The sequence below is a fragment of the Sporothrix brasiliensis genome, assembly GCF_000820605.1.
Source record: "Sporothrix brasiliensis 5110 chromosome Unknown Cont16, whole genome shotgun sequence".
Taxonomy (NCBI): Eukaryota; Fungi; Ascomycota; class Sordariomycetes; order Ophiostomatales; family Ophiostomataceae; genus Sporothrix; species Sporothrix brasiliensis.
This window is the reverse complement of record NW_024467135.1, coordinates 1-26,253: the sequence shown is the minus strand read 5'-3', so window position 1 is coordinate 26,253 and position 26,253 is coordinate 1. Positions and strand designations below refer to the sequence as shown.

Genomic DNA, 26,253 nt, shown 5'->3' with positions numbered 1-26,253 from the left:
GGAAGACGCAGAGTGTGCCGAAGCCAATGAAAGCCCCCGCCACCGTGGGGACAGCCCAGTGGATTGAAGACGTGAAGGCAGTCCAGCCAAACCTGAAACGGAAGACATAGAGACAAGAATTCGTTAGCGTTGATAGTGGCATCAGTAATGATGCAGTGCACAGCTCTCGCGGGGCATATTTCTAGCTTCTTACCAGAAGATACCGACAGACAGAACTGGAGCTCCGAAAATTGTGGACCGCAATGGCCATTCAGGCCGCAGTACATTGTCGTGTTTTGCCAGTAGTTGGACATACTCTGTTTGCTGTACGACGATGAAAGCACACGCAAAAAGTACGCCCAAAAAAAGCCCGAGAAAGGGCAGGCAACTGGCCACGGTTCCCATGCCGTAGACGTGCTGGAAGACATATGGGTAAGCTTCGAGAAGGGCATAGACAATCCCATAAATAATCGACATGTAGAGTGAAACGAGAAAAACGATAGGCTCCGTGAAAAGCAGTTTCAGGGGCAGCATAAAGTATTTGTCGATTAATTCCTGTGCCCCTGCCTCAGTCCGCTCGTGACGGGCATGAATTCCCCAGTTGTTCGTCAGTTTCCGCAGACGAACAGCCTTTTTCACCAGGAGGCATGGGGCATACGTCTCCTGCAAGAAAACAGTTGAAATACCACCAACGATTAGGCTGAGAATGGCTGGAATGTACAGAGTCCATCGCCAGCTGAGGACTTCTGGAGAGGCAACGATGAATGCACCAATGATTGGTGCCATAAAAGGCCCTTCAAACACTGTCAGCGCATAAATTGCAATAGCCACGCCGCGGTAACTGTTATCGAAGAGGTCTGAGAGGACGCCGGGCACAACAGAAAAGGGACTTGAGCCACACACGCCAGCAAAAAAGCGGCAGATAAGTAGGGTCTGAATATCCTTCGAGGCTGCTGCACCGATGGAGAATATGCCGCCACCGACCAATGCAATGGTCAGTGGCCACTTTCTTCCTTGAAGTTCACTAAACGGTGCCCAAAGTATTGGTCCGGCCACAAAACCTAATACAAATAAAGTTGTACCCAGAGTTGCTACCTCGGTACTGGCCCCGAAAGTCACCCCTGCTGCTTCGATAGCTGGTGCGAACGCGGCACTGTTGAAAGAGGCAACGAATGTTCCGGAGCATACTAAAATTGATATAAAGACTCTGTAGAAATGTAATCGATTAGCTGTCGTGTGTAGTTCTCTTTCCTCTTCTCTCTCTGCTCCTTGAGCCACGAGCAGGTAAAGAGCGACCTTGGGTACCTTTTAGAACGTTTCCAGTTATAGGGGTGATACTGGTCGTCTGGAAGGTCAAAATCGACAAGATAGTGCTGAGGGTCAGAAACTGGTGGTGGAAAGGGCCGGCCACGACCCATTGACAGATTTTGAAGGTCGAAGGTGATTTGGCTGCTGTCGCTCAGCCCGGGGGCCAGTGAGCCGGTGTCCATTCTCTGGGTTGGAAACGAGGTATACTTTGCAATATGCGTGGGCTAGTGTATGGGGTCTGGGAAGTCGGCTGTGTCAGAAAGTTGGAATTGAAAATGGTTTATAGTGAGTCTTCTAACTCTTGCAGGCGGTGGCTGAGCGAAGAGAAGGAATATATGTACATTTGCGACGTCACAGGTCTTTGCACAATTTTCGATGGCAGAGGTCTAATAAGGGCTTCGGGCTACGAGCGTGATGCCGCAATATCCGCACACTTTCCCGGCACTAGCATGGGCCTGTCAATCAATCAGTGGAGCCGTTGCCAATTCGTGTAATTTGCAGACTACGGCATCAAAATAGGAAACAAGAAATGAACTAATCTTTTATTACTGCGGTCATACGTACTTCTTAATGACTACGAGTTGGGCCTGGGGTCGACCATGATTCATTTATTAGGGACATGCTTTCGATCATGTCCGTATTCAAGAACTCTTCAAAGTCGACTCTCTGAAGACCGGGAAGATCTGCGACCAACGCCCCCAGCCAGGAAAACTCATCAGCGCTGGGGTCAGGCCGCGCCTGTTCCGACGACGATAGTTGTAGCGGTGCCTGCACTGGCACCCTAGCAGATGATGATTCTGCCCATATGTGCTGGTTTTGTGCTTTGAGGGCCTCGCCAAGTACAGCAAGGTCATCTTTCCGCCGCTGCTGATGGAGCCGCACCAATAGATGGGCTGTACTGCACGCCTCGCGCATACGTTCCGTGTCGTAGATAGATGCGATGAGATACAGCGTCTGCATAGCCTCTGGTAGCATAGTGAGGGCAGAGCGCGTATCCATGACTAGAATCACGCAGACTGTCTGGAAGGGAACGTTCGACACCTGGTGCCATTCGTTACCAGGGTTCGGGCACATGTCAAGCCCTTTTTGAGCAGTATCAAAACCTGCTCGGCGAGCTCTGTTGGAATGTCCAAATTCTGTGTATGTATCCGCCGGAGAATGCAGAGGACTAGATTGCACTGCGCCATCAGGGAAGGCCCCAGCGTGTGTTGCCGGTTGAGGAGTTTAGACAAGGTCGAAGTTAGGTCGGTCTCATTCGTCGGCAGCACCGGGTCTAAGCTGACTGACATGGGTAGAAGTCCCAGAAGCTCTGTCGTGACGTCATCCCCCATGGGGGACGGGGGAAGCGAAAGCTCAGTCTTCAGATATGCCACTCGCGATAAACCCAAATCGAACGACGTCCACACGTTTAGGTGATGTGCTACACCTACCATCCGCTGTTCCAGTTCTGGATCGCATTGCTCTCTCGGCGGTAGAACAGCAGGGATATCTGCGAGCAATCCCGACGCCTCGATCAGGTGCATCATTGTGCAGCTAGATATCCAGACTGTGTAGGGCGAGTCCGTTAACCGCAAGTAAATGGTCCGCAATATCCAGCCATTGATGAGGTCAATTGAAGGAGGCCCTACAAGCTTGTGCATGTTCAAAGCGTGAAATGCTGTGTGGAGAAGCTGTAGTTCCGTCATGGTGGCCATTTGCTGTGAAAACAAGCACCCGAGGGCGGCTACGCCCGCCAGAACGCCGTCAAACACTTTGGGCTGTTGAGACGCCAAGAGTGCCTGTCGCTGAAAGCGCTGGTGAAGCCGCTCAAGGAATGCCCTCTTATCGAAGAACCCGTAGCATATGTGTACTTTTTCGAAGTAGACTCGGGCTAGGGTTTCGAAATGCTCCAGTGACGTAATTTCGACGACGGGAAGCACGACTGCCGGCTGCATTGCATCAAACGATGTGGATAGCAGCCGAGCTCCCAAATTCCAGCCAAAGAGATTGAGTTTTGGCGCGCGGGCTGGATCAATTTTCAACCCGAGTCTTCTGACGAATGCTGCTCCCGAGTTCCCCTCTAACCGCTGGACCAGACCAGAACGGTCTGTGTTTACAGCACCGGTCGTGCTGTCGGCTGCAAGATTTGGTCCGTCGGGTGAGGGTACATGTTGTTGGAGGTGCTTTGGTGACGCAGGATGCGGGGCTCGTGTCCTTCTCTGCCGGGTAGGAACGGTTGCCGTAGCTGTGTAATAACACTCGTAGCCATATTCTGTGCATGAGGTGCATGGCGTATTGCTATCGCATTTTCTTTTGCGCTCCCGGCAAGGATTGCAGGCCAGTCTGGCACGTTTCCTCGCCGACATGGTAATGTTGCTCGAAGGCTACGGTTCGACAGCTCCTCGAATAGGTAGGTACGACGCTCGCAAATTTTAATGTTGTTGCAAGCGCAATTTGTGGCGGCTGCGGAAGATGTGGGAGTTGCGGGAGTTGCGGGAGTTGCGGGAGCTGCGGGAGTTACGGGAGCTGCGGGAGTTGCGGGACATAATAGGCAACTAGGATGTTTTGGGTGCTGTTTACCGCCGAGCTTATAAATGTGTTTTCAGGTACTCTTCATAATTGAACGCACGAGACAACTACGCTGGTGGAGTTGTCCTGTCTTAGGTACTAGGCTTGGCCTGGGGACGCTTCCCATTTCCGGGGTTTGAACTGCACTACACAAGCTTAGCCGAGACGCTGTTTCCCACATAACAACAAGTCCAAGCGTCGGTGGTTTAGTGGTAAAATCTGTCGTTGCCAAGTCAGGTGACATGATCCGACGCAAGCTCGACAGGCCCCGGGTTCGATTCCCGGCCGACGCAGAGTTGATTTTCTTTTTGTTCCTTTCGGGGCTTTTTTCTTCTTTTTCTAGTGTTGTTAATTTGAGCCACTCTACATTAAGTACTTTAATTACCACTCTATCTCTTCGAGGTGCCGACCACTTCAATGGTGGAAGTTGTGTCGGATGTTCTCAAACAGTAAAGCGCGGGACGCGCGGGATCAAGTTCACGTGCGGGGGAAGCGGGGATTTAGTCATCCAGTCTGTGCGCTGCTTTACCCAGAAACATGAACATAGAAAAGTGCTTGCGGATTGGCAGCTGAAGGAAAACCTTCATTTATACGCCGTCATGAAAATCCGAGTAAGTCGTTACTATCAGGTATGGAACGCAGTGTCCAATGTGTTATTGACAAACAGATACCGTCCTTTGCTGGGTTGTTGTTTTTCGACCAATGGGGTGCGCCCAACCAACAACATCCCGAGGACGCGCTCTCCGGCATCACACGGGACGACTCTGTGCGCCACGACTTTTTGAGGCCCGCTGTTTCATACCGTCCCCGTCTGCGCTACTGGATCCCTGATGCCTGCGTTGACCTCGACCAGGTTTACGACGACATTTCGCAGGCCGGCTCGCGCGGTGCGGCCGGCGTTGAAGTGCTTGGTTTCTACCTCTACGGCGCGTCGCGGGATACCTATGTCCCCACTGACTGGAACAAATACGGCTGGGGGACACCTGCCTGGAGTATATATTTAAGAGACTTCCCATGCCTATCGGCGTGCCAGCTGCTGACTCCTGATAGAAAATGTCCTCGACACAGCCATTCGAGCACACGACGACCATGGACTCTTACTGGATTTTGCCATGGGTCCGAACCAAGGCCAAGGCGTACCGGCACACGAGAACGATACCGGTCTCATGTGGGATCTAGCGCCACACCATGTCATCGTGGCCGCCGGCGGCTCATTCCACGGCACTGTGCCCGGCTGGGGGGCAGGCGTGCTGCAGGCAGTCGTCACGGGGCTGATCACCAACACGACGACTGTTCTGGGTAGTGCGTCTTTCTCCGCGGATGGGCATACTCAGCCAGTTATGACGCAGCACACGCTGGCGGAGCGCAGTCTCGAAGATTTGACGCCGCAGGTCGGCACAAATGGATGGCTTGATGTCGACTTTACACCCTCCGGCCCGGCCGACATGAGTCAGCAGCAACACCTCGTATATGCAGTATATCTGATCCGTTCTGGCGCACGCGCCCAACACCCACCGTCCGTCGTGGCTGGGCCGCAGACAACACCAACTGACTATGTCCATAACGGGTCGTGGACAGTGGACCACTTCTCTGCGCGCGGTGCCCGCGTCATGACCGACTTTTGGGAGAAGCACCTGCTGATCAACGGTACACGCGAACGGTTGCGGCAGGTGACCCGGTGTGCATGGGAGGACAGCATCGAGATCAATCCGAATGTCTATTGGACGCCGGAGTTGCCGACGGCGTTTGCGCGGCGTTGGGGATACACAATAAACAAGTACTATCCCCTGCTCTTTCACGAAAACAGCCTCCTCGACCACTTTAACGTTTGGTTTGTCACCGACGAGCCAGATGCTGGGCACAGCCATGTCGCTGATTACCGGACAATAGTTAGTGTCTTACTATCCCTCGTGTGTGTTCCTTGCCGAAAGATCTTGTTTGTTCTGACGGAAGTAGCTCACCGAAGGGTACGGAGAGTACCTCGACGCGCTCCGCACGTGGTCCAGGACGTACTTGAACGTCGACTGGTCTTCTCAAATTGGCTATAACATGGCCGTCGACATGGTACGATACGCTCATCGCAACATCCGCTACCTGGCTTGGTAACAAGAGGAGACTAACTCTCCCAGCAATCATTGATCGGAAAAGCAGACATACCCGAGTGCGAGGATCTCGCATTTGGAAGCAACATTGACGCCTACCGCCAGTTTTCTTCCCCTGCCTACATGTCGGGAAAGAAGATCATATCAGCCGAAGTCGGAGCTGTGCTGGGACAGGCATACCAGATGACTATGCCGCAGTTGCTGCAACTTATCCATCGGTTGCTTGCAGGTGGCGTCAATGCTGTGGTGCTACACGGCTATCCGTACTCAGGAGAGGTATGTTACGGTCCCAACACCCCCGCATCAAGAAATATTCGGTTGAGAGGCAGTAGCTAATGATTTTTCAGTATCCAAACACCACGTGGCCCGGTTATGCCGCCTTTACGTACGCTTGGTCTGACATGCTCGGCCGCCATCAACCAGCTTGGGACTTCATCCGTGATCACTTTGACTACTTGTCGCGCGCCATGTACATATTGCAGCAGGGTGCCAGCAAGATGGACGTGGCCTTTTACCAGAAGCGCACAACCTACGCGCGGCCTTTAACTGGCTATGAGCCTGAAGATCTCCTCAAGGCGGGATACACATATGGTTACCTGGATCCGGAGATACTGCAGGGTCGAGATGCTGTGGTGCAAAAAGGTGTTCTGGCTCCCATGAAGCAGGCATATAAGGCATTGATCGTCCGCGGGAGTGACGTATTAACTGTACAAGGCGCCGACATGCTCGCCAAGCACGCCCGCTCGGGTCTACCCGTCATCTTCGCCGGTGAAATCCCGTCATATCTCGGCGGACATCATGACCCAGCCGGCCACGCTTATGTCAATCACACGTTGAGGGCACTGCAGCACCTCGACAATGTGCACCATGTGCCACATGAGGATGGCTTGAGCGAAGTGATGGCATCGGTCGGCATTAAGCCGCGCACCCGGATTCGTGCGTCGACATCCACAACAAAGTGGTGGCCTGTATGGCGAGAGACGGCCGATGGGCATGCACAGTACGCATTCATCTACCACGATGGCGAAGAGAATAGCGCCGGCACAATCGAGTTCCAATCGACCGGCCGGCCGTATCGCTATGATGCCTGGAGTGGTACCATCACGCCCATAGGTATCTACAGCCGACAGGGAACCACCATCACCGTTCCTCTTACACTTGGGCCACATCAAGCAGTCATTTTCGGATTTCACAGCGACGAAAGGCACGCATTCCACGCAACGGCCACATCAGCCGGGGTCTTAGACGTGCGGCAGGCGGCAGGCGGGCTGTGTGCGATCGTAGGCTCGTCTACGTCTACGCATTCTGAGTGGATACGCACGTCGGATGGTGTCATCCACAACGTGCCCGCTGTGTCGGTCGCGCCATTTTCCCTCGACAACTGGACGCTTGTCGTAGAACATTGGGACCCTCCGACACCGCTGGCCAATATTTCTGCTGATGCGTCGCGCTGGAACTCAACACACCATCTCGACAGCCTCGTGTCTTGGCAGCATATCCCCGGCCTGGAGCGCGTCTCAGGACGAGGATACTACGAGACCACGTTTCAGTGGCCTCCCGCCAATAGTACAGAGCGGTATTCAAACGGTGCTATTCTGTCACTGGGCATAGTGATTCATACTATGACGGTATCCGTCAACGGTCATGCCCTTGCACCATTCGACATACTGACACACGCGCGATTAGACATTACTTCTTACCTGGTGGCCGGTGAACGCAACACGGTTCGCGTGGTTGTATCAACCACATTAGCCAACCGTCTGTCTCTCATCTGGGACTCGCTGCGCACCAGCGGAGCCCCGCCCACAGGCCTATTTGGCTCAGACACGAAGCCCCCAGGGAACGCTGAGTACGGTCTTGTGGGTCCGGTCACTGTGATTACGTACCGGAAGGTCGACCTGGCAGAGGATGATGTGGCCAAGCAACCGAGTGCGTGAAAGGCAAGCTCAGTTATAACAGCATTTTCATACAATGTATAATGTTACTGGCTCTGTGACAGGTGTGTGGTGAAGGTCTGCTCGTCTGGAGTAGTATCATTTCAAGACCGTCTTTGGGGAGTCAGATTCGTTTATGAGATATGCTCTCTTGGTTCCGGTGACAGCTTCCACCGGACACAGTAGCCAAAAATGTGTGCGCTCGATAACGACAGCTTACCTTCAATGATGACCATGTACCAAGCTCATTTAATGTATTGACTTTTTCCCCTGCACGTTTTTTTATCAGAAGGGTAACATATCTATAAAAACGGGGTAGAATCTCGTACTCCCGACTTAGTATAACGAGATTAGCCTGGCCCACTAATGATCAGGCCAGTAAACTCATTGTACTAAATAGAGTACCTTAAAACCACTCGAATAACAGAAGACACTATCAAGGTCGTAGATGTCCCGAATCGTCGCTGCGCGGACGACGTATTTCTTCTATCAAGCCCTGTTTTGCATCTGTGCAACGAGCTATGTCAACAAGAAGTAACGCGAATACCTACATTAACACCGAATTAAGACCCAATTCCAACCACTCCTGTAATGCAATCTTGTACGTAGCCCCATGTCGATAAAGAACGGGAAAATACCCAATATACACGATTAGATGGAATTTTGGTGCAGCTGTCATATTTCGGTCGGCGGTCTTCTCTCAGATATCTCAGGGCGTCGCTTGTTTTTCGTTTTTGGCGCCGGTGCCGTCCGTCGGCTCTAGTGTTCGAGCCACGGCTAAAAATATTAATTGGATGATTGCCAGCGGTATCATATTCAGCATCACCGGATCCCAGAAGATATGCATTGCGTGAGTGCTCGGGCCGATCCCAAACAAGTACCGATTTCGCACCATGGCCACATGAGCGCCAGACGCCGTCTGACCGCTGTGGGTCCAAAAGTGATATTATGTCATAGAATGGAATGGAGTCCTGATTGTCCGTAGACACAATCATTCAAATAGTTTATAATTCTTAAACGGGAATGTACATAAAATTTCGATTTGATTGCGTAATTTTGAGATTTCAACTTTTAATTCGGATTAAAAGAAACACAAATATGACATAAAAAGAGAAGCGCATATGTGAAATGTATTCTTTTTCTTAAAAAATAAAAAAATAAAAAAATAAACGCCGGGTAACATGATTCGCCACAAAAATGTAAAATCACAACACCATTGACCAGCTCGGAGTGTCTCAATGAACGCTTTTTGATATATGTAGTTGGCAAAATTGATATGAAATATATCAGAAAATTATATCAGCCACCGAAAACCACGTTTACGAGTGGGAATAGGAAGTAGATGATTGTACGTTTGTGAGTAGTTGTGTATGTAAAGGAGAACACACTGTTGTAGCCGCCGTAGTTGGTGGCCTTCCTAATCGGGAAATATGGGGCTGTACGAACGTACCTGGTTACTTAATTGGATCGGTCCTCGCAACTTTTGACGGCCACATATAAATACAGCCCTTCTTTTTCGATGTCTCTCTCTTGTACTCCTGACTTCTTTCCCTCTCTTCACTTTCTTCTTCTCGCCGGCATTTTGTAGCAGTGCTTTGATTCTTTTCGTAGGCTCTGTCGCGTGTTAGTGGGTTTGTTGCTGGTGGTGAAACGGGTTGAGGAGCCATGCTGGCGTGCTGGCCACGTATTCTGCCATTCCTGACCGTCTTGGGTCCTTCTTTCGGGCCTCGTGGGGGATATAATCGTAACATATGCATAGGAGGACAAAGATGAAGGCGGAGCGACGTAAATGGATTATGTAGGCAGATAATGAGTAAGCAGCGCACAGACGAGCCCTTTGGATTCAGTGCACCCCGGCGCCTCTCTATCCCATTTACTGGTACGAAGTACACTCTCGTATACTGGCCATCCTGACGTGCTAGCCATCCTGCGGTGCTGGTCACGTATTCTGCCGTTTCTGACCGCACTGGGTCCTACTTCCAGGCCCATAATCGCCGAGCTCCCGAGGTCGCAACAACAACTGTCTCTCGCTTCAAGTGGGGCCCCGGATTGAAGTGGACACCGGCTGAGGAATGACAATAGATCAACATGATATACGACATATTTGTGCGACAGCCAAGCGAATAGCTGCTTTTGGATCTGTTCATTTGCCGAGTGCTGGAAAAATGCGATTCCTTCTCCTAATAATGTATAAGCTATCAACCATCCTGCTTTACGCGAAATGACTCCTTAGTTAACCGAGAGTAAGCAGCACAGTCGCCTTTGTCTCTAGCTTATTAATACGCACACGAATCTCAGAGTATGTTAGCCACACATACTTGCTATTGATTTAAAGCGCCGATGTTGCGTTCTGCCAAAAAAAAATACAACAACCATCTTCTCGACAATGCAATTCGTAAAACTCACCGCCCGAAAGATGGCACCCTACGCACAAGAGCGGCATGTTGCGGAATTAGCTGTCTTGAGAGCAGCGTTGGTGACAAAACGTATGCAATCTACCGTGAACGAAATCTCAAAATATGACAATTCGCCTGTCACCATTGCCGACTTCGCAGCGCAAGCACTTCTGATCAAAGCGCTCCACGACAGCTTCCCGGACGATAAGTTTTTGGGAGAGGAAAACGCAGCTGTTTTACGAAGCGATGAAGCTCTTAGCAGGGAGATCTACGACTTGGTGCTGTCGGCAGCGGACATTGCAGATCTATCCACCGGAGAAGCAGTGACACTACCAAAGCCACAATCGGTCGAAGAGATGTGGGATTTGATCGACCTCGGCGGATGCGGAGTTGGAAGCAAGTCTGAGCGATTTTGGGTCATGGACCCTGTTGATGGGACGGCAGCCTTCCTGAAGGGCCAACAATACGCTGTTTCTTTGGCTCTGATCGAAAACGGAAAGGAGGTCGTTGGCGTGCTGGGTTGTCCGAACATCAGTGCTGACATGAGCCAAATTTCCGAGGCAAATGTTGACACGGGTGGTTTAGGCATTATGCTCACCGCTGTACGAAGCTCTGGCGCGACCATTCGGACAATGACGCCCAGCGGACTGAGGGACGCCATTCCTCTAGACATTTTGACTGCTTCCAGCTTACATAGGCTACATATTGTGGACTGCGCCGCAGCCACGACCCATCGTCATGATGTAATTGCTCAACTTGCCGACATTTTCCAGGTGGAGTTTCCCTGCACGGAAGTCTGGTCTTCGCATATTCGGTATGCAGCTCTCATCGTTGGCGGTGGCGACGTGCAATTTCTCGTGCCCACCAGTCCCGCAACCAAGATGTACATTTGGGACCACGCGGGTGCGCAGCTGATTTTCACGGAGCTTGGCGGCAAAGTAACGGACCTGGACGGGAAGGAGATGGATTTCGGGGCAGGGAGGGATCTCAGCAAGAATAGAGGTCTCATTGCTGCCAAGAGGGACATCCACCAAACCATGCTTGCGGAGATGACGCGAATTTTAGAGGAGGCACAAGGGTGAGAATAGTTCCCGTCTTTATTACTTGTTACATAAAAGGGGGAGGAATGTGATAATTCTGATAGCAAAAGTATTTCAACGTCACTCTTCGTTTTTGACTCCTTTGTGCTTCTCCATGCAGCTTAACAAATGACGCAAAAAAAGCCCCTCTGCTGATGGGGTTGTTGATCTGTCGGAGTCGGTCCGCCGCCCACGTCGTCTTCTCTTCATCGAAGCTCTCGACGCCATAGTAAAACAGCGGCCGAAGGTATCCCGGGTTGAGCCCCTCCTTCTTGTTCAAGACATTCCAACCACCATCAACAATATCCCGTATATCGTTCATGGCTTGTTTGGCTTTGGGTGATGCAAACAGGGGATCCCCAAGTATTCGCCCGATGACGACAAACTCGACAAAGTAGCTCGCTAGGCAAACTCCAATGCACGCAACAAGAGGTTGTGCAATCCTGGACGAGAAGTTTCGACATATATCGGCTGATTGTAGTCGCAACAAGCCCGGTCGCACATCCCACAGGGAATGCAGATCTGCTGTCAAACCGGACAGTATTTCTGCTGCTTCTGCCTGGTCTGTGGGAGTGAATCGCGATCTATGGTAGTGAGTTACGTCCGCAACCCGGTTGGAGATTCTCTGGAGTTTCGAGTAAAATTCGAAAACAGGTGCACTGACGCTGACGTATAAAGCGTCTTCAGGAGACATCTTGTCCAGCGCTGGAATATTAGGCACAATGACATTGTCAGATAAAAGATCGAAAATCGGCTCGGGTAACAGTTGTTTACAGCCTCCACGCTTGGAAACCGTATCTAGGAACTGTAACCAGGTACCAATTCGCAAGGATATCGACGATTGGTGGTCTTCTAGCAGCCAAGCCTCTAGTCTTGTCGTGAAAACACCGCGTAATATAGAGACGGTAGGACCGTCCTCATTCGGAAGGGTGAGCTTAAACAAGCAAAGTAGGAAAGCAATAATTAGGATGACATCAAAATCAACCTGGTTGTTGCCGCATGAAGACGGAAAAATGACAAGAACGGTATTGTAGGTAGACATTGCGTATGTGATAGGTAACCGATGCGTCAAGGCCCTGTACAAAGACTCGACGGCATCGATGGACATAGCCACCAGAACCTCTCTTTTACCCAGTTCGGCAATATGAGTTTTGATGGTTGCCCAGTTCATTGTGTCAAAAGGTGAAACAAAAGGGCAGTCCACTTCTTCAGTGAAGTAGGAAAATGAAGATTCCGTGGGTCTTGCGGTAACTGCAGCCTTGTCCACACCCACAGTCAAGCAGATCAGGTGTGAAGTCTTTCCGTGACGAGAAGAGAGAGAATCTGTGGGTGAATCTGCCAAATCGCTACTTCCTAGGCAGGAATCGTAAACCCCTTGGCAATCAAAGGTAGCGCAGGTCTGAACAGAACCTGAAACACTGTCGTTTTGCTGCATATGTGGTTGAATGCTAGTCCAGATATCCGGCTGCTGCACAGGGGACGGGACGGCGGCAGGTTGAACGTCTGACTGTAGTTCTCCCGGATGTTGTAGATCATGGGACTGCATGGCCTCGCCAGGGATGATAGTTTCCGAAGGTGGGAGAAAGTCAAATGGGCTTCGGATCAAAGAATGCTGCCCGTGGGCAGGTGATTCTTCTTCCTGCTCCGTGTCTGGGGCAGGAAGAAGAAGTGTGCCGTTGAGGTCTTGTGGGTGGGTCGTGTCTCTTTGGTTGTTCATCGTAGTTGAGCGTGAAAACCATCTTCGCGCAGCTGGCGGTTTGTAGATGCAAGTCCTTTTCGACTTGATACAGTTGTCGCAGCTTGGCCGTTGCTCGCCGCATTTCACTTTTCTGGTTCTGCAAACGAGGCAACCAGTACGAACGCGATAATACCTTTTATTTGGTCCAGATACGTCGTTTTCGTGCCGTAGGTCTGAGGTTCTTTCAATTTCGCCGGGAAGGATAGTCGGACCCAAAGCCACCATGGACTTCGCATGTGACGAAGAATCCGCAGGCGCCGAAGAATGTGTTGGCGTTGTTTCATCCATAGCCGTTGAGGAGCTCATCAGCGGTGCAGTGCCCAGGGGGTAATGATGGCGGTATTCGAATCGATGGAGGTTTTGGATTTAGCTGCAGTTATCGTGACATCAGTACGCATTTTGTATTTGGGGGTAGAGGTGGGCATTGACAGGTAAAGATGCCGGCCGAAATAGACACTCACGGGCCCCTTTAGCGACATCCGGGGCTTAAAAACCAGCGTTAAAACGAATAGGGCGTAGTGTAGTATATAAACTAGGCTTATTGCCGAAGAAGAGGCCTGTTGAGGAGGGGAATTTGGACCCATGGCTCGACATTTTATTGGGCCCTAGGTAAAGGAATGGGTCTCCTTTTTACAACAGATTAGCAGTGTTTTGGGGGTCTATGGGCCTTCCCTTAGGGGGCTATGTAGCCCGCCAGCCAACGCTGGCGCCTCTGTCTGTCTCCCTCTTCCATTGTCTCTCGAATACTACGCTTTCTTTTACATCATACAACAATGAATCCGCTGTTTTTGACAACTTCCCTTCTTAAAACGGAATGAAGGTGTATTGACGTTTAAAATCGAATTCTCTTGCAGCCTCCAGGCAAATCTCTCTCATCTGTGCCCTCTACTTATGTCTTTTATTAACGAATCTGATCCATAATCCTCGCCATCTGTGCGACATCATCACTAATTATATGATCTAACCATCCTTCACGAACCCAACTGACGACCTGGGCCTCCACATCCACGCCGTACGTCTTGAGGCTTTGAAGGAGCTCAGGGCGTGGAACATGTAAGAATACCGCAATGCCATCCCTATGGAGCTGGTGGGCTTCGCCACTTGCGAAATGCTGGATCTCCAGATTCATTGCATCCATGTTGGCTTCCAGTGCAACGGCACCTGGTTCAATTAGTCGGGAATGTGACAGGCCGACTGTAGGAACTTCGGGAATGGCCTCCTTTACAGCTTTGAGCTGAACGAAGTCGAAGGAGGAGAACTGCAATCGATGTGAACAGTTCAATTCGTCAATCATTTCCCTCAGCTTCGAGAAGATGATGTTGTCCTGATCGTAAATCTTGAGCTCGAGTTGGTAGATGATATCAAGTTCTTCCGCAAGATCTAACGCTTCCCTTAACCGAGGAATTCGCTCGCCCGCAAATGCCTCGTCAAACCAGCTACCGGCGTCAAGCTGAGCGATTTCTGAATAGGTCATGTTCCTGACCAGGCCGCGACCGTTGGTTGTTCGGTCTACCGTCTTGTCGTGGATCAGGACCATCTCCCCGTCTTTGGTCAGTGCGAGATCGGTCTCACAAGTGACACCCTTACCGCCTACGTCGCGTGCCATGCGGAAAGCCGCCAGAGTGTTCTCTGGGGCGGCGGCGCTGTAGCCACGATGCCCAGCGATCCGAGCCGTCTGCGGCGTCATTCTAAGCCGATTCATCTTTTCTGTTTCCGGTCTGCAATTGGTGTAAAGGTGGAACGGGTTGAATTGTAGGGAAAGAGTGGAAGCTTTCACGGGGATGCAATAACAATGATTACTGTGAGCAGAACAGGTCTACACCGTATGGCCAAAGTATCGATATATCAGTAGATTTGTGTGAAGTCGTAAACAATGACTGCAGACTTTGTGGCTGCTTGCTCAGCTCAGTTTAATCAAACTTGAGGCACTTGTGCCTTAAACCTTGTGTGCTTGCTTCTCGCTTGTAGTGGGTCTTGTCGGCAAACCCTGGCACGCTTTGGTTTGGCACGCCCACACATCTTTCGTCTTGAATCACGGTGAGTCGGCACAAGTGGAGACTCATCGGAAGCAACGATCCCCGTCATTGGCTTGTCAGTTAGTGCTGACAGCCCACGTTCAAATGGTACAACTTGTTAATTATATGCGGTATTTTGAACAAAACTTTAGTGTTTTTATTTTATAGAACAATGAATACGCGTAGCTGGTGCTGCAAGGCGAAATCTAAACACGTGGATTGTGGCACGAGTAAAGGTTGACATAAAATCTGTTCTGAACAGGGATTTGGATGTGATCAGGGAATTATATATTTATATTCCTCCCAGGATATTTACGAAAGACCAACTTGCGATGACAAGCAATTTCTCTCAAGGTTACCATTTTACATATCTTCATCATTTCTGACTCGTGGCATCGAATATGGATTCGTCCAAGGAGTCAAAGCAAGCGGCGGAAGTCCAGATCTCCCAAACAGAGTTTCTGACCGACGCTGCTGAGGCCAATGTGTGGGAGCATGAAATGACCATTAGGCAAGCTGCCAAACTCTTCCCAAAGGCTGTCGCCTGGAGTCTAGCACTGTCTGCCACTTGTGTTATGGACGGCTATAACTTCCACACCACGTCAAACGCTTATTCTCAGCCAGCATTCCAAAAGGCATACGGTACGCTTCAGGCGAACGGCAAGTACGCAATTTCTGCCGCGTGGCAATCCGGACTCAACAATATCTCAACCGTAGGAGTGCTGGTCGGCCTATATTTCGCTGGCTTCCTTTCCGATCGCTATGGCTTCCGCAAGACTCTAATGATCGCCATGGTTTCCATCCCCCCACTCGTTTTTATGCAGTTCTTCGCGCCAAATCTTGAAGTACTTATAATTGCGCAACTGTTAATGTGTAAGTTTCCTTCGACTGAAACTTGGCGGCCGATTCGACTATTTGTTGACGTCTTGCGTCTCGCATTGAAAATATAGCCATCCCGCTCGGTATATTGGAGACCACCACACTCGCATATGCTGCCGAGGTTGCACCAATGTGTCTGAGGCCATTCTTGACGAGCTTTGTGAGCCAGATGTGGGTAAGTCATGCCAACACTTGCTCTACTTCCTCTCCGTTTTTAGTTTTGAATGACTAATCTGACAAACTGGCAGGTTGTCGGACAAACCTTATGTACCGTCGTGTATCGCGCTTGTCTAGATGCGGAGGCTCCCTGGGCATATCGCATTCCCTACGCTATCCAGTAGGTTTCAATACTTCACCATTATAACACAGACGCAGAAACACTGACTGGCATTGAACAGATGGCTTTGGCCTATCCCTGCAGTTGTCGCGTTGCTCTTTGCGCCAGAATCGCCTTGGTGGTATGTACGCCACCATCGACTCGACGAAGCAAAGAAATCTCTGGGGCGACTCTCATCGGCAGAAGCCGCCAACTTCAACATCGACAAGACTGTGGCTCTGATGGTTCTAACAACGGAACATGAACGCATAGTCAACTCTAGTACTACGTGGATGGCCTGTTTCAAAGGGCCTGATCTTCGTCGAACAATCCTTGTCGTCGCCTTGTATTGTTCGCAAATCATTGGTGGTTCGACGCTGCGCTCCTATGCAACCTACTTTTTTGAACAAGCTGGCTTGGCCGACGACTGGTCCTACAACATGTCTATCATCGTCTACATGCTCAGTCTGGCGGGAACTATAGTGTTGGTAGGTTTTCTTTATAAGCCATCACCAATAGACGCTGGAAAGATTTTTTACTAACGTAAGCTCATCATGATACAGTGGTTTGTATTGCCTTACGTTGGTCGGCGAACACTCTATATCTGGAGTCTGGCTGTGCTCACCGTTATTTATATTGTCATGGGTGGACTTGGGATTCCGCAAGGCGCAAGTAAGAGCTCCTTGTCATGGGGAGTCGCAGCTCTTCTCGTCGTCAACGGCTTTATATGTTATGTCGGTGTCATCCCGATCGTCTTCATCCTTGGCACAGAAATCCCCTCAGCTCTACTGAGAAGCAAGACGCTCGCCGTTGGTCGCATCGTCTATTCAATCATCAACACTCCTTTGAGCATTCTGGGCACATACCAGGTTAGCTCGACAGCCTGGAACTGGGGGGCAAAATCATCCTTCTTCTGGGGCGGACTCTGTTTCCTGGGCTTGGTGTGCTCTTACTGGTCTATCCCCGAGACCAAAGACAGAACTTTTACGGAGATCGACCAGCTCTTCGAGAAAAGGGTTCCAGCTAGAAGATTCCAAGAAACCAAGTTCGAGGCGGTGGGAGTTACTTTGGAATCTGAGAAAGGCACTGGCAATTCAATTGTCTAATGGGGCCTATGGTGGAAATTGCCAGTGGCAGCCTTAATTATGAAACTTGGGATTTCCAGTGAATCTAGTCACGCCTCCTTTTCCAGAAAATTTCTTTTCCTCGTTGTACGCGGTCCTGTGTTCGTCTTCTCATACTTGTCTCCTCCATAGTTCCGCAGACACATATATATATGTGTATATATACAAATACAGATACAAGCTAATAAGAGTAACTTTGCAAGTAAAATGTACTTAAAGGAACAAATTCGTGGCTCTCGCCTAGCCGACGGCTCACACAACAACAACAACAACAACAACCAAACAACAACACATCTCAAGTCGGTTGCATCCTCACGTGACCATGGGCTCACGCCAATGGTCAGAAAACATCCACTAGAAGTGTATTTCACAACCGGAAGGAGGAGTATCGAAGATTCGGTGATGGAGGTGGTCTGATCGGGATAGAAAGAAACAGTAAGATGTGTCGAATAAGGAACGGGATGTCGTGTGGTCGTGGCCGGGCGGGCATTTCGGGCAGGGACCGAAGCGCTCCTCGGAATTTTGTTTCTCGAAAGGTAGGATAATGAATGTCAATTGATCAATCTGGTCTTGTTGCTATCGATGATGCTTAAGAAAAAAAGGAAGAAAAACTTAAGCTATATTTGAAAAAGGGGTAAATTGGCCGTAGGTCTGGTGGTCGCGGCCGATCGGACACTGGCTAATTGCCCAGTGTACCCTACGAAAAGAAAAGGAAAAGGAAAACACAGGAAAACAGAACAGAACCACGCACTCTCTGCCGCCCTAACTTAATACTCCAGGAGGTACCCAGCTCTAGCAAAAGAAACACTCCGGCAAGAAGAACTGTTCAACCGCAGGACAATTCTTACGGAGACGAGAAATGGGAACCTCTGTTTTTTATTCTACATACGCTGTCCAAGCCGGCTGCTGGAGCAGCGTACCAAAATCAGGCCCATTCAGTAAAATAAAAGACGCTAATCGTTCGGAGACTGTTGAGCATTGATGTGCTGCTCCGCCAAAGAGACGGGAGAGAATTACAACTGCAGGTACAAAGTACTTCGAATGGACAAACCCCTCGCTGCAACGATCGCCAGAAAGCGGTGGCCCGCGCCAGGCAAAAGTGACGGCAACAACAGCGCTCTCTCGCTTTAAGCTGTAATATCGGATAACAGAAGGGAGACGTCACGCTCCGAGACTACTGGTTCCCTCCCAGGACGACGCATCGAACAACAAAAAATAAATGCCCCGCATTCTGCACATAATGTGCTCACACTTTCTTCTCACTTTACTACTGCGGAGCAAAAATAAACCCCAGCTGGTCCATCTCGTCGTCGCTCTGTCCTAGATAGCCTACAATTTGCCATCCGGAAGGTACCGTGAAAGTAGTACAGTCACTGGTCGAAGTGCCCGCAGTGAGAGTCCTCCCAGCACTCGTGGTCGCCTTGATGTAAAAATTGCGCGTGTGGTTGTCCTTTTGGCCTTGACACAGTTCGGCGCTTGTCCAGAATTCAGAGACACCGAGGGACAGCTGCACCTGCGTGCCGCCGGTCCCGCCATGCACAAACGAGGTTCCGTCCGTGAGTGTCAGCCCAACCGAGTCGAGACGGGACGCGCCACGGAACGTGAGAAGCGACACTTTTGGCGACGATTTGCTGCTGAGCGTGGCCAAGTCAGAGAACCAGTTGCCGTGCGGCCCGCCCCAGAAGTCAGACTGGCGAAGCGTGCTGGAGAGCTTCCAGTTGAAGTCCACCGTGATGGGGTTGTGGTCAGAGAGAATGTCGCCGTTTGACTGCACAAATTTGGTGCTTTCGTAGTTAAAGTATGAAGCTGACAGCTGCACAACGGCGCTGCCCCGGTAAAAGACCTTGTCCACGGTCTCGCAGTTGTTGGTGGTACTGGGATTGTCGCACAGGCTCTCCACCGTGGGCACGACACCGCCGCGCTCCAGCTGCAACCATGCATCGTTGAGGCCATTTTGGCTGATAAAAATACCAATGTTGTCAGCAGTGCGAGTGTAGCGGCTGTTGGTGTCGCCAAATACAATTACCGCATTGCCAGCACTCCATGTGTCGATGTACAAGGCCACCTGAGCCAAGTTGGAGTTTCGCGCGGCCTCGTCGGCCATCTCAGTACCTGCGTCGGTGTGGACGTTGTACATGTCAATGTACACACCACTGTCGACAACGGTGCGCATGAATGTGAAGCCCTTCGGAGTGAGACAGTCGGAGCCAGACGCATCCGAACAGTCGTTCCATCCGATACGATTGAAGTCAATCCAGTTGAAATTTCCCAGCGTGTTCAGCCCGGATCCAATGCCTGCACCACCGGACGTGGCAGTGCGGTACGTGTGGTTGTCTGTGGCATAGATATACGCATGGTAGTTGAAGTCCTGACCGGCCGCGTTAACAGGAGAATGGGAGTATGAAACATAGCTGGGTCAGCAAGCAAGTACGCACCTCCTGGACGTTGATGACATCATAACCGTACTTGGCAAAATCCGAACCAATGGTGCCGGCATTGGTCGCCTTATCGCCGGGGACATCGTTGCTTTGGAGAATCGCAGGCAGGCCGGCAACATTCATCGACAGGATGCTGAAGGATCCACTAGTGGCCGCGGCTGCAAGCTTGACGCCGCCAAAAATGACGAGTGGCACAGTTGAGGAAACAGAAAGTGAAAACATGATTGATGCAGTGCCGCAGGGCAGTGTATGGCAGATCGAGGGCGTGCAATGTCTGCCCTATATCGTTCACGGCATCGACTAACTATGATACGCGGATAAAGGGCTTCTATTATATACATCGAAGCTCACGATGCACGTGCGTCGTCGTCATCCCGGCGGGTTGAATTTCCTGGCTAAGATATCATTTGCCAAGTCGGTAGTCGAAATAAGAAAGGAAAGCGAAAATAAGGACGCCCACGTCCCGGTGACCGGCATTGTTCTCGGGTGTTGTGGAGGCATTTCATGCATTGAACTGTGAATCTTGACACTGCACGTGTAAAAAGGGTCGACATTACATGGGTCTGGCGTGCGTTGTAGTGATCTTGTGCATATCATCTTACAAGGCAGAATTTCTTCAATTCCGGTGCAACGCGGCGCGGCTTTTTAGCTAGCTCGGGGAAGGTCCCGGCTTGGCATCCTGCATCCAATATATGGTGGCCTGGCCTGTGGTGTTCCAAGGCCAATGGTAGCGGCACGAGGCCTTGGGTGTTCGGTGAAATGCAACTCACATAGTCAGGAGCCAGGAAGCCGGTGCTTGATTTTTGCAGTGAATTACAGGGTCTACTGGCTAAACTTGTGCAGCCCGGTTGCAGGTAGATATGTTTCCCAACTAAAGTAGTCGCAGGGCATAATACAAATCAAATACAACAACCTTCGCTCAGACACATTTTACGTAGTACGTTTTTAACGCGTTCGTTCCTTTTCTTTCTTTTTTATGTTAATATACTATATTAATTTAGTTTTATATTTTATTTTATTTTTTTATAGTAGATGCTCTCAATGCTTCTATTTCTCCAGATTTGAGTTTTGCTATTTGTTGCCAATACGAATCCAGCTATTCACGTCAGCTGAACGGACGCTAGACTCCGGTGGTTTTCTCCAGTCCACAGCTAGCTAGCTGCAGAACCGCGAGTGTAATTACGCAGTGAGTAGTCGTACTCCGTTCTGAGCAGTGGCATTCTCTTGAAAGGAGGCAAGTACATTTCCTCACCTCCCTGTCCACCCGCTATTTATGCGCAATTCCCCTTCTGTATTCGCTAGAGTTTCGTATCAACAAACACCTGTTTTCGAATTTGTATGAGAGATACGTCGGGACGCTGCTGTTTTTGTAATCTCATACCGTGTCTGTGAGAATGTCGTTGCCCCTTGTGTGACTGCTGCTTGCGCCTTAAAAAGCGATGGGAAGTGCCATTGCATGCCGAATGCCTTTACGTAGGCGCCGAGGGCGCCACTGTCATACATTCTTTCAGAGTATACGCCCCTTTCCCTGGAATTCTCCGCGGGCGACCGCTTTTACGGGCGATAAAGAATGAAATCCGCCATAATTTTGTGCCATATCCGTAATTGTCCACCCGTTCTTCTTACAAGGGGTGGAGGGAGAAATAAAAACGAGATAAAAAGAGGGACAATGACAAAAAGAGCATGGGAAATCTCCTTCTCCCCATGAAGACAAGTTCCCCAGGTCTTGACAATCACTAGAGCTGCTTTCATATGACGGCGATTTCTTAGTTTACGTCACGCCGCGATGGTTAGCGGGGTGACAGGGGATAACAGTGAGCGACGTTGGGCCCAGGCAAGTGGCCCTTTCGACCTCCAAGACGATCACTCAGCGACGCCACGCTAAAAGGGCGAGTTAACACAAAATCATGACGATATCGGGCTGAGACACGTACCCGTCAACCCGAATCGTTCACAGAGACAAAAACCCCAAAGCAAAATGTAGAGCTAGGTGATTTCAAAGTACAAGGACACACAAGGACAATGCGAACAATGGATAGCTTGAGAGCAGGCACATTTTCTCGGAAGACAAACACTACACAAGGCCGACCATATATCCAGCAAAGACACTCATAACCAACACGGGGTTCTGCTGGCTCACCACATTCTACGAGCCCGGCGGACATTCCATGGCCGACAACTCAAAAACAAAGAAGAGTGGAGTGTATTTGTACTTCACTATTCGTAAAGGAATTCGGCCTGCGCTATTCTTTTTCATATCAACTGAGTATCTGCGTAAACGCATGAGCCTTATCCATCTCCTCGTCTTCCATCCCCCCTCGCCTGCCGTCATAGCCAATATACAACACGCCACATTGACGTCTACCGCTGACTACCATCGCAACAAAAACGACCACCATGGCCGCCCCACTGTATCTTCCCTACACGGCCGTGGACGGGCCACGCAGCCCGACAAGGGAAATTGACGAGCCGGAATACGAATATGATAACACACTCGAGCTCGGCACCATCTCCCACATCGCCACAAACCTCCAGTCACGGCATGGGACGCTGGAAGGTGACGGACTGCAGAAGTCGGACCCGCGGCTGGACCCTTCGAAGCCCGACTTCGACCACTATCGCTGGGCACAGACGGTACTGCAGACTCTGAATCGCCAGGGTATCCAGATTCCCGAGCAGGGCGTGGCATTCTCGGACCTCTGCGTGTCTGGCTCCGGCGCCTCACTCCGGTTCCAGCAGACAGTGGCCACCACGCTCCTTACTCCGCTCCGTATGCTGGCCAGTGTCCTTCCGGGCCGGCGCCGTGCCATACACCGCACGCGTATCTTGCGCGACTTCGACGGTACACTGGAGAGCGGTGAGCTGCTCCTTGTCCTTGGCCGCCCCGGAAGTGGGTGCTCGACATTTCTCAAATCCATATGTGGTCACTTGGGCGGGCTAACCATGGAGCCCAGCAGCAACGTGCAGTTCCGTGGTGTCAGCTACCAACACATGTTCCAGCACTACCGTGGAGAGGTGGCCTACAACCAGGAGATTGACGAGCACTTCCCGCATCTGACAGTGGGTGAGACGCTGTCCTTTGCAGCCTCGGCCCGTGCTCCCCAAAAACGTCCGTCTGGCGTTACGCGGGAAGATTACGTCGAGACCATTGTTAAGGTGGTCATGGCCGTGTTTGGCCTGTCGCACACGATCAACACCAAAGTGGGGAACAATTTCGTGCGCGGTGTCAGCGGTGGCGAGCGCAAGCGCGTCAGTATCGCCGAGATGTTCCTGTCTCGTACTCGCATCGGCGCCTGGGATAACAGCACGCGCGGTCTGGACTCTGCGTCGGCACTGCAGTTTGTCAAGTCGCTTCGGCTATCGGCAGACCTCGGCAACACCTGTCACGCGGTGGCAGCGTACCAGGCGTCGCAGCCCATGTACGACGAATTCGACAAGGTGGTGCTGCTGTATGAGGGCCACGAGATCTACTACGGGTCGTGCGACCGAGCGGTCGAGTATTTTGTCGACATGGGCTGGCACCGCAACCCGCAGCAGGTCTCCCCCGATTTTCTCACGGCCATCACCAACCCAGCCGAACGCAAGCCGCGTGGGGGTATGGCGACAAAAGTGCCTCGCACAGCCGCCGAGTTTGCTGAGGTTTGGAAGAGCAGCCCCGAGCGCCGGACCGTGCTTCAGGAGGTCGCCGCACATCACCAAGAGTACCCCGTAGACGGTGAGGGCTCACAAGCCTTCCACGAGAACCACAAGGAGCAGCAAGCCCGACACACGCGTCCTGCCAGTCCCTACCTGTTGTCTGTGTGGATGCAGATCCGTCTGTGTGTGAAACGTGCCTTCCAGCGCATGCGCAACGATCTGCCGGCGACGCTCACCACCGTTGTCATCCAGATTGTCCTGGCACTCATTATTGGCTCTGTCTTTTACAATTCGCCCAATGACACAAGCTCCTTCTTCCAGAAGGGCGCCGTCCTCTTCTTTGCTGTGTTAATGAACGCGCTCATCACAGTGAACGAGATCCTGCAGCTCTACGACCAGCGACCGATTGTGCAAAAGCAGCTCCGGTACGCATTTGTGCATCCTTACACAGAGTCTATCGCAGGTGTAATTAGCGACGCGCCCATCAAGCTGTTTCGCTGCTCCATGTTCAGCATCATCCTTTACTTCATGGCCAACCTTCGCCGGGAACCCGGTCCGTTCTTCATATTCTACCTGTTTCTCACCATTGCCATATTCACCATGTCCGGCATATTCCGCAGCCTAGCGGCGGCTACAAAGTCAGTTGGCCAGGCCATGGGTTTGGCAGGCATCGTGGTCATCACCATCATGATCTACACTGGTTTCACGCTCCCACAGACGTACATGCACCCCTGGTTCTCCTGGCTGCGCTGGCTCAACCCCATCTACTACGCCTTCGAGGCCCTCATGAGCAACGAGTTCCACGGACGGTCATTCCCCTGTACCCAGACGGCGCTTGTCCCAGTATACGGCACTGGTGACGCGTTCATCTGTGGTGCTGTGGGGGCCGTGCCTGGCCAGAGAGAAGTGTCTGGCGATCGATTCCTGGAGCTCAACTACGGGTACACATACTCGCATGTCTGGCGCAATCTTGGTATTATGATCGGATTCCTGATCGCCTTCCACGTGTTTTTTATGATTGCAACAGAACTAAACAAGAGTGACGAATCAAAGGCGGAGGCGCTTGTTTTCCGTCCCGGCCACGCTCCAGCAGCACTCCGTGGCCATCACACCGGCAATGATGCCGAGTCCGTCGCGCCGGACCGGCCCAATGTCCTGGCGGCGAGCACCGAATCCCCAACTGTCAACCGCGACCATCTGTCCGTGCAAAAAGATATTCTTATGTGGAAGGGCCTTCAGTATGACATTCCCGTCAAGGAGGGCACTCGACGGCTATTGGACGATGTCAACGGGTGGGTCAAGCCTGGAACCCTAACAGCGTTGATGGGTGTCTCGGGTGCAGGCAAGACAACCCTCTTGGATGTGTTGGCACAGCGAGTGTCTATTGGTGTCGTGCGAGGCGACATTCTGATCAACGGCAAGATCCCCACTTCAAACTTTCCTCGTCGGACGGGATATGTTCAACAACAGGATCTTCATCTGGAGACCACGACCGTACGCGAGGCACTCCGTTTCAGCGCTGTCTTGCGCCAGCCACGCTCCGTTACCGAGGCCGAGAAGTTTGCATGTGTCGAAGACGTAATCCAAATGCTCGCCATGGAGGACTTTGCCGAGGCGGTTGTGGGCTCCTTGGGCGAGGGCTTAAACGTCGAGCAGCGCAAACTACTCAGCATCGGTGTTGAGCTAGCAGCAAAGCCCACCCTCTTGATCTTCCTGGATGAGCCCACCAGCGGTCTCGACTCGCAAAGTTCTTGGACGATCTGCACCTTTCTCCGAAAGTTGGTCGACAACGGACAGGCCATTCTGGCAACAATCCACCAGCCCAGCGCCTTGCTCTTCCAGACCTTTGATCGGCTTCTCTTTCTCGCCAAGGGCGGCCGCACAGTCTACTTTGGCGATATTGGGCCACAGTCCACGATTCTGCGTGAATACTTCGTACGCTGCGGTGCCCGGCCGTGTGGTGATGGCGAGAACCCCGCTGAATACATTCTATCCATGGTCTCTGGTGACGGTGCAGAGGGAATTGACTTTGTCCAGTGCTGGAACAACAGCCTCGAGCACACAGAGGTGCTGGCCGAGCTGGGCCGTCTGCACCGGCTCGCTGACAGGCCCGACGACGGTGATAATTCCGCGCAGAAGAACTTGGAGGGCGAGTTTGCGCAGCCGTTCTTTGCTCAATTCCGGCACGTTATCGTGCGTGCCTTCCAGCAGTACTACCGCCAGCCTGGCTATATTTACTCCAAGTTCCTGCTGGGTGTTGTGACGAGTCTTTTCATCGGTTTCTCCTTTTGGAAAACGAACTTCTCCATTCAGGGCTTTCAAAACTCACTCTTCAGCATCTTCTTGCTCTGTACAATCTTTTCGACTCTCGTCAACCAGATAATGCCAAAATTCGTCGTGCAGCGGTCTCTGTACGAGGTCCGCGAGAAGCCGTCCCGGGTCTATTCTTGGCAAGTGTTTGTGCTGTCCCGCATCGTCGTTGAGATCCCGTGGCAGATCCTGGTTGGTGTTTGCTGCTATGCATCGTTCTACTATCCCGTTTTCGGCGTCAGCACCCCGTCTGAAAGCCAGGGCCTAGTGTTGCTATACGGTTAGGGTTAGTTAGGGTTAGTTAGGGTTAGTTAGGGTTAGTTAGGGTTAGGGGTTTAGTTAGGGTTAGTTAGGGTTAGTTAGGGTTAGTTAGGGTTAGTTAGGGTTAGGGTTAGTTAGGGTTAGGGTTAGTTAGGGTTAGTTAGGGTTAGTTAGGGTTAGGGTTAGTTAGT

The 26,253-nt window shown here is 51.3% G+C and overlaps 7 protein-coding genes and 1 non-coding gene across 8 annotated transcripts; 5 read left to right on the top strand and 3 right to left on the bottom strand.

Annotated features, from left to right (window-relative positions):
* Positions 1 to 1,854: 1,854 nt before the first annotated feature.
* Positions 1,855 to 3,221, bottom strand: SPBR_09165 (uncharacterized protein; the record flags this gene model as incomplete). Its single annotated transcript, XM_040767291.1, has 2 exons — positions 1,855 to 2,328; positions 2,391 to 3,221. The coding sequence occupies 2 exons, from the start codon at positions 3,219 to 3,221 to the stop codon at positions 1,855 to 1,857; spliced, it is 1,305 nt and encodes a 434-aa protein (XP_040621291.1).
* Positions 3,222 to 4,029: 808 nt separating this feature from the next.
* SPBR_09487 lies at positions 4,030 to 4,127 on the top strand. Its single transcript has one exon. It is a non-coding gene; the product is annotated as a tRNA-Gly (tRNA).
* Positions 4,128 to 4,433: 306 nt separating this feature from the next.
* Positions 4,434 to 7,873, top strand: SPBR_04058 (uncharacterized protein; the record flags this gene model as incomplete). The annotated part of the gene is made up of 6 exons (XM_040762342.1): positions 4,434 to 4,445; positions 4,502 to 4,826; positions 4,885 to 5,723; positions 5,791 to 5,898; positions 5,964 to 6,212; positions 6,284 to 7,873. The coding sequence occupies 6 exons, from the start codon at positions 4,434 to 4,436 to the stop codon at positions 7,871 to 7,873; spliced, it is 3,123 nt and encodes a 1,040-aa protein (XP_040621290.1).
* A 2,413-nt stretch (positions 7,874 to 10,286) lies between these two features.
* SPBR_04331 (3'(2'), 5'-bisphosphate nucleotidase) lies at positions 10,287 to 11,348 on the top strand (the record flags this gene model as incomplete). Its single annotated transcript, XM_040762614.1, has 1 exon — positions 10,287 to 11,348. The coding sequence occupies one exon, from the start codon at positions 10,287 to 10,289 to the stop codon at positions 11,346 to 11,348; it is 1,062 nt and encodes a 353-aa protein (XP_040621289.1).
* Positions 11,349 to 13,984: 2,636 nt separating this feature from the next.
* On the bottom strand, positions 13,985 to 14,770 carry SPBR_04418 (glycerophosphoryl diester phosphodiesterase; the record flags this gene model as incomplete). The annotated part of the gene is made up of 1 exon (XM_040762701.1): positions 13,985 to 14,770. The coding sequence occupies one exon, from the start codon at positions 14,768 to 14,770 to the stop codon at positions 13,985 to 13,987; it is 786 nt and encodes a 261-aa protein (XP_040621288.1).
* Positions 14,771 to 15,499: 729 nt separating this feature from the next.
* On the top strand, positions 15,500 to 17,399 carry SPBR_09160 (uncharacterized protein; the record flags this gene model as incomplete). The annotated part of the gene is made up of 6 exons (XM_040767286.1): positions 15,500 to 15,971; positions 16,049 to 16,152; positions 16,226 to 16,244; positions 16,376 to 16,435; positions 16,498 to 16,781; positions 16,857 to 17,399. The coding sequence occupies 6 exons, from the start codon at positions 15,500 to 15,502 to the stop codon at positions 17,397 to 17,399; spliced, it is 1,482 nt and encodes a 493-aa protein (XP_040621287.1).
* Positions 17,400 to 18,684: 1,285 nt separating this feature from the next.
* SPBR_04253 (uncharacterized protein) lies at positions 18,685 to 20,077 on the bottom strand (the record flags this gene model as incomplete). Its single annotated transcript, XM_040762536.1, has 2 exons — positions 18,685 to 19,785; positions 19,853 to 20,077. The coding sequence occupies 2 exons, from the start codon at positions 20,075 to 20,077 to the stop codon at positions 18,685 to 18,687; spliced, it is 1,326 nt and encodes a 441-aa protein (XP_040621286.1).
* A 2,175-nt stretch (positions 20,078 to 22,252) lies between these two features.
* SPBR_04049 (ATP-binding protein cassette transporter) lies at positions 22,253 to 26,086 on the top strand (the record flags this gene model as incomplete). Its single annotated transcript, XM_040762333.1, has 1 exon — positions 22,253 to 26,086. One exon carries the CDS (start codon positions 22,253 to 22,255, stop codon positions 26,084 to 26,086), a length of 3,834 nt encoding a protein of 1,277 aa, XP_040621285.1.
* Positions 26,087 to 26,253: the final 167 nt, after the last annotated feature.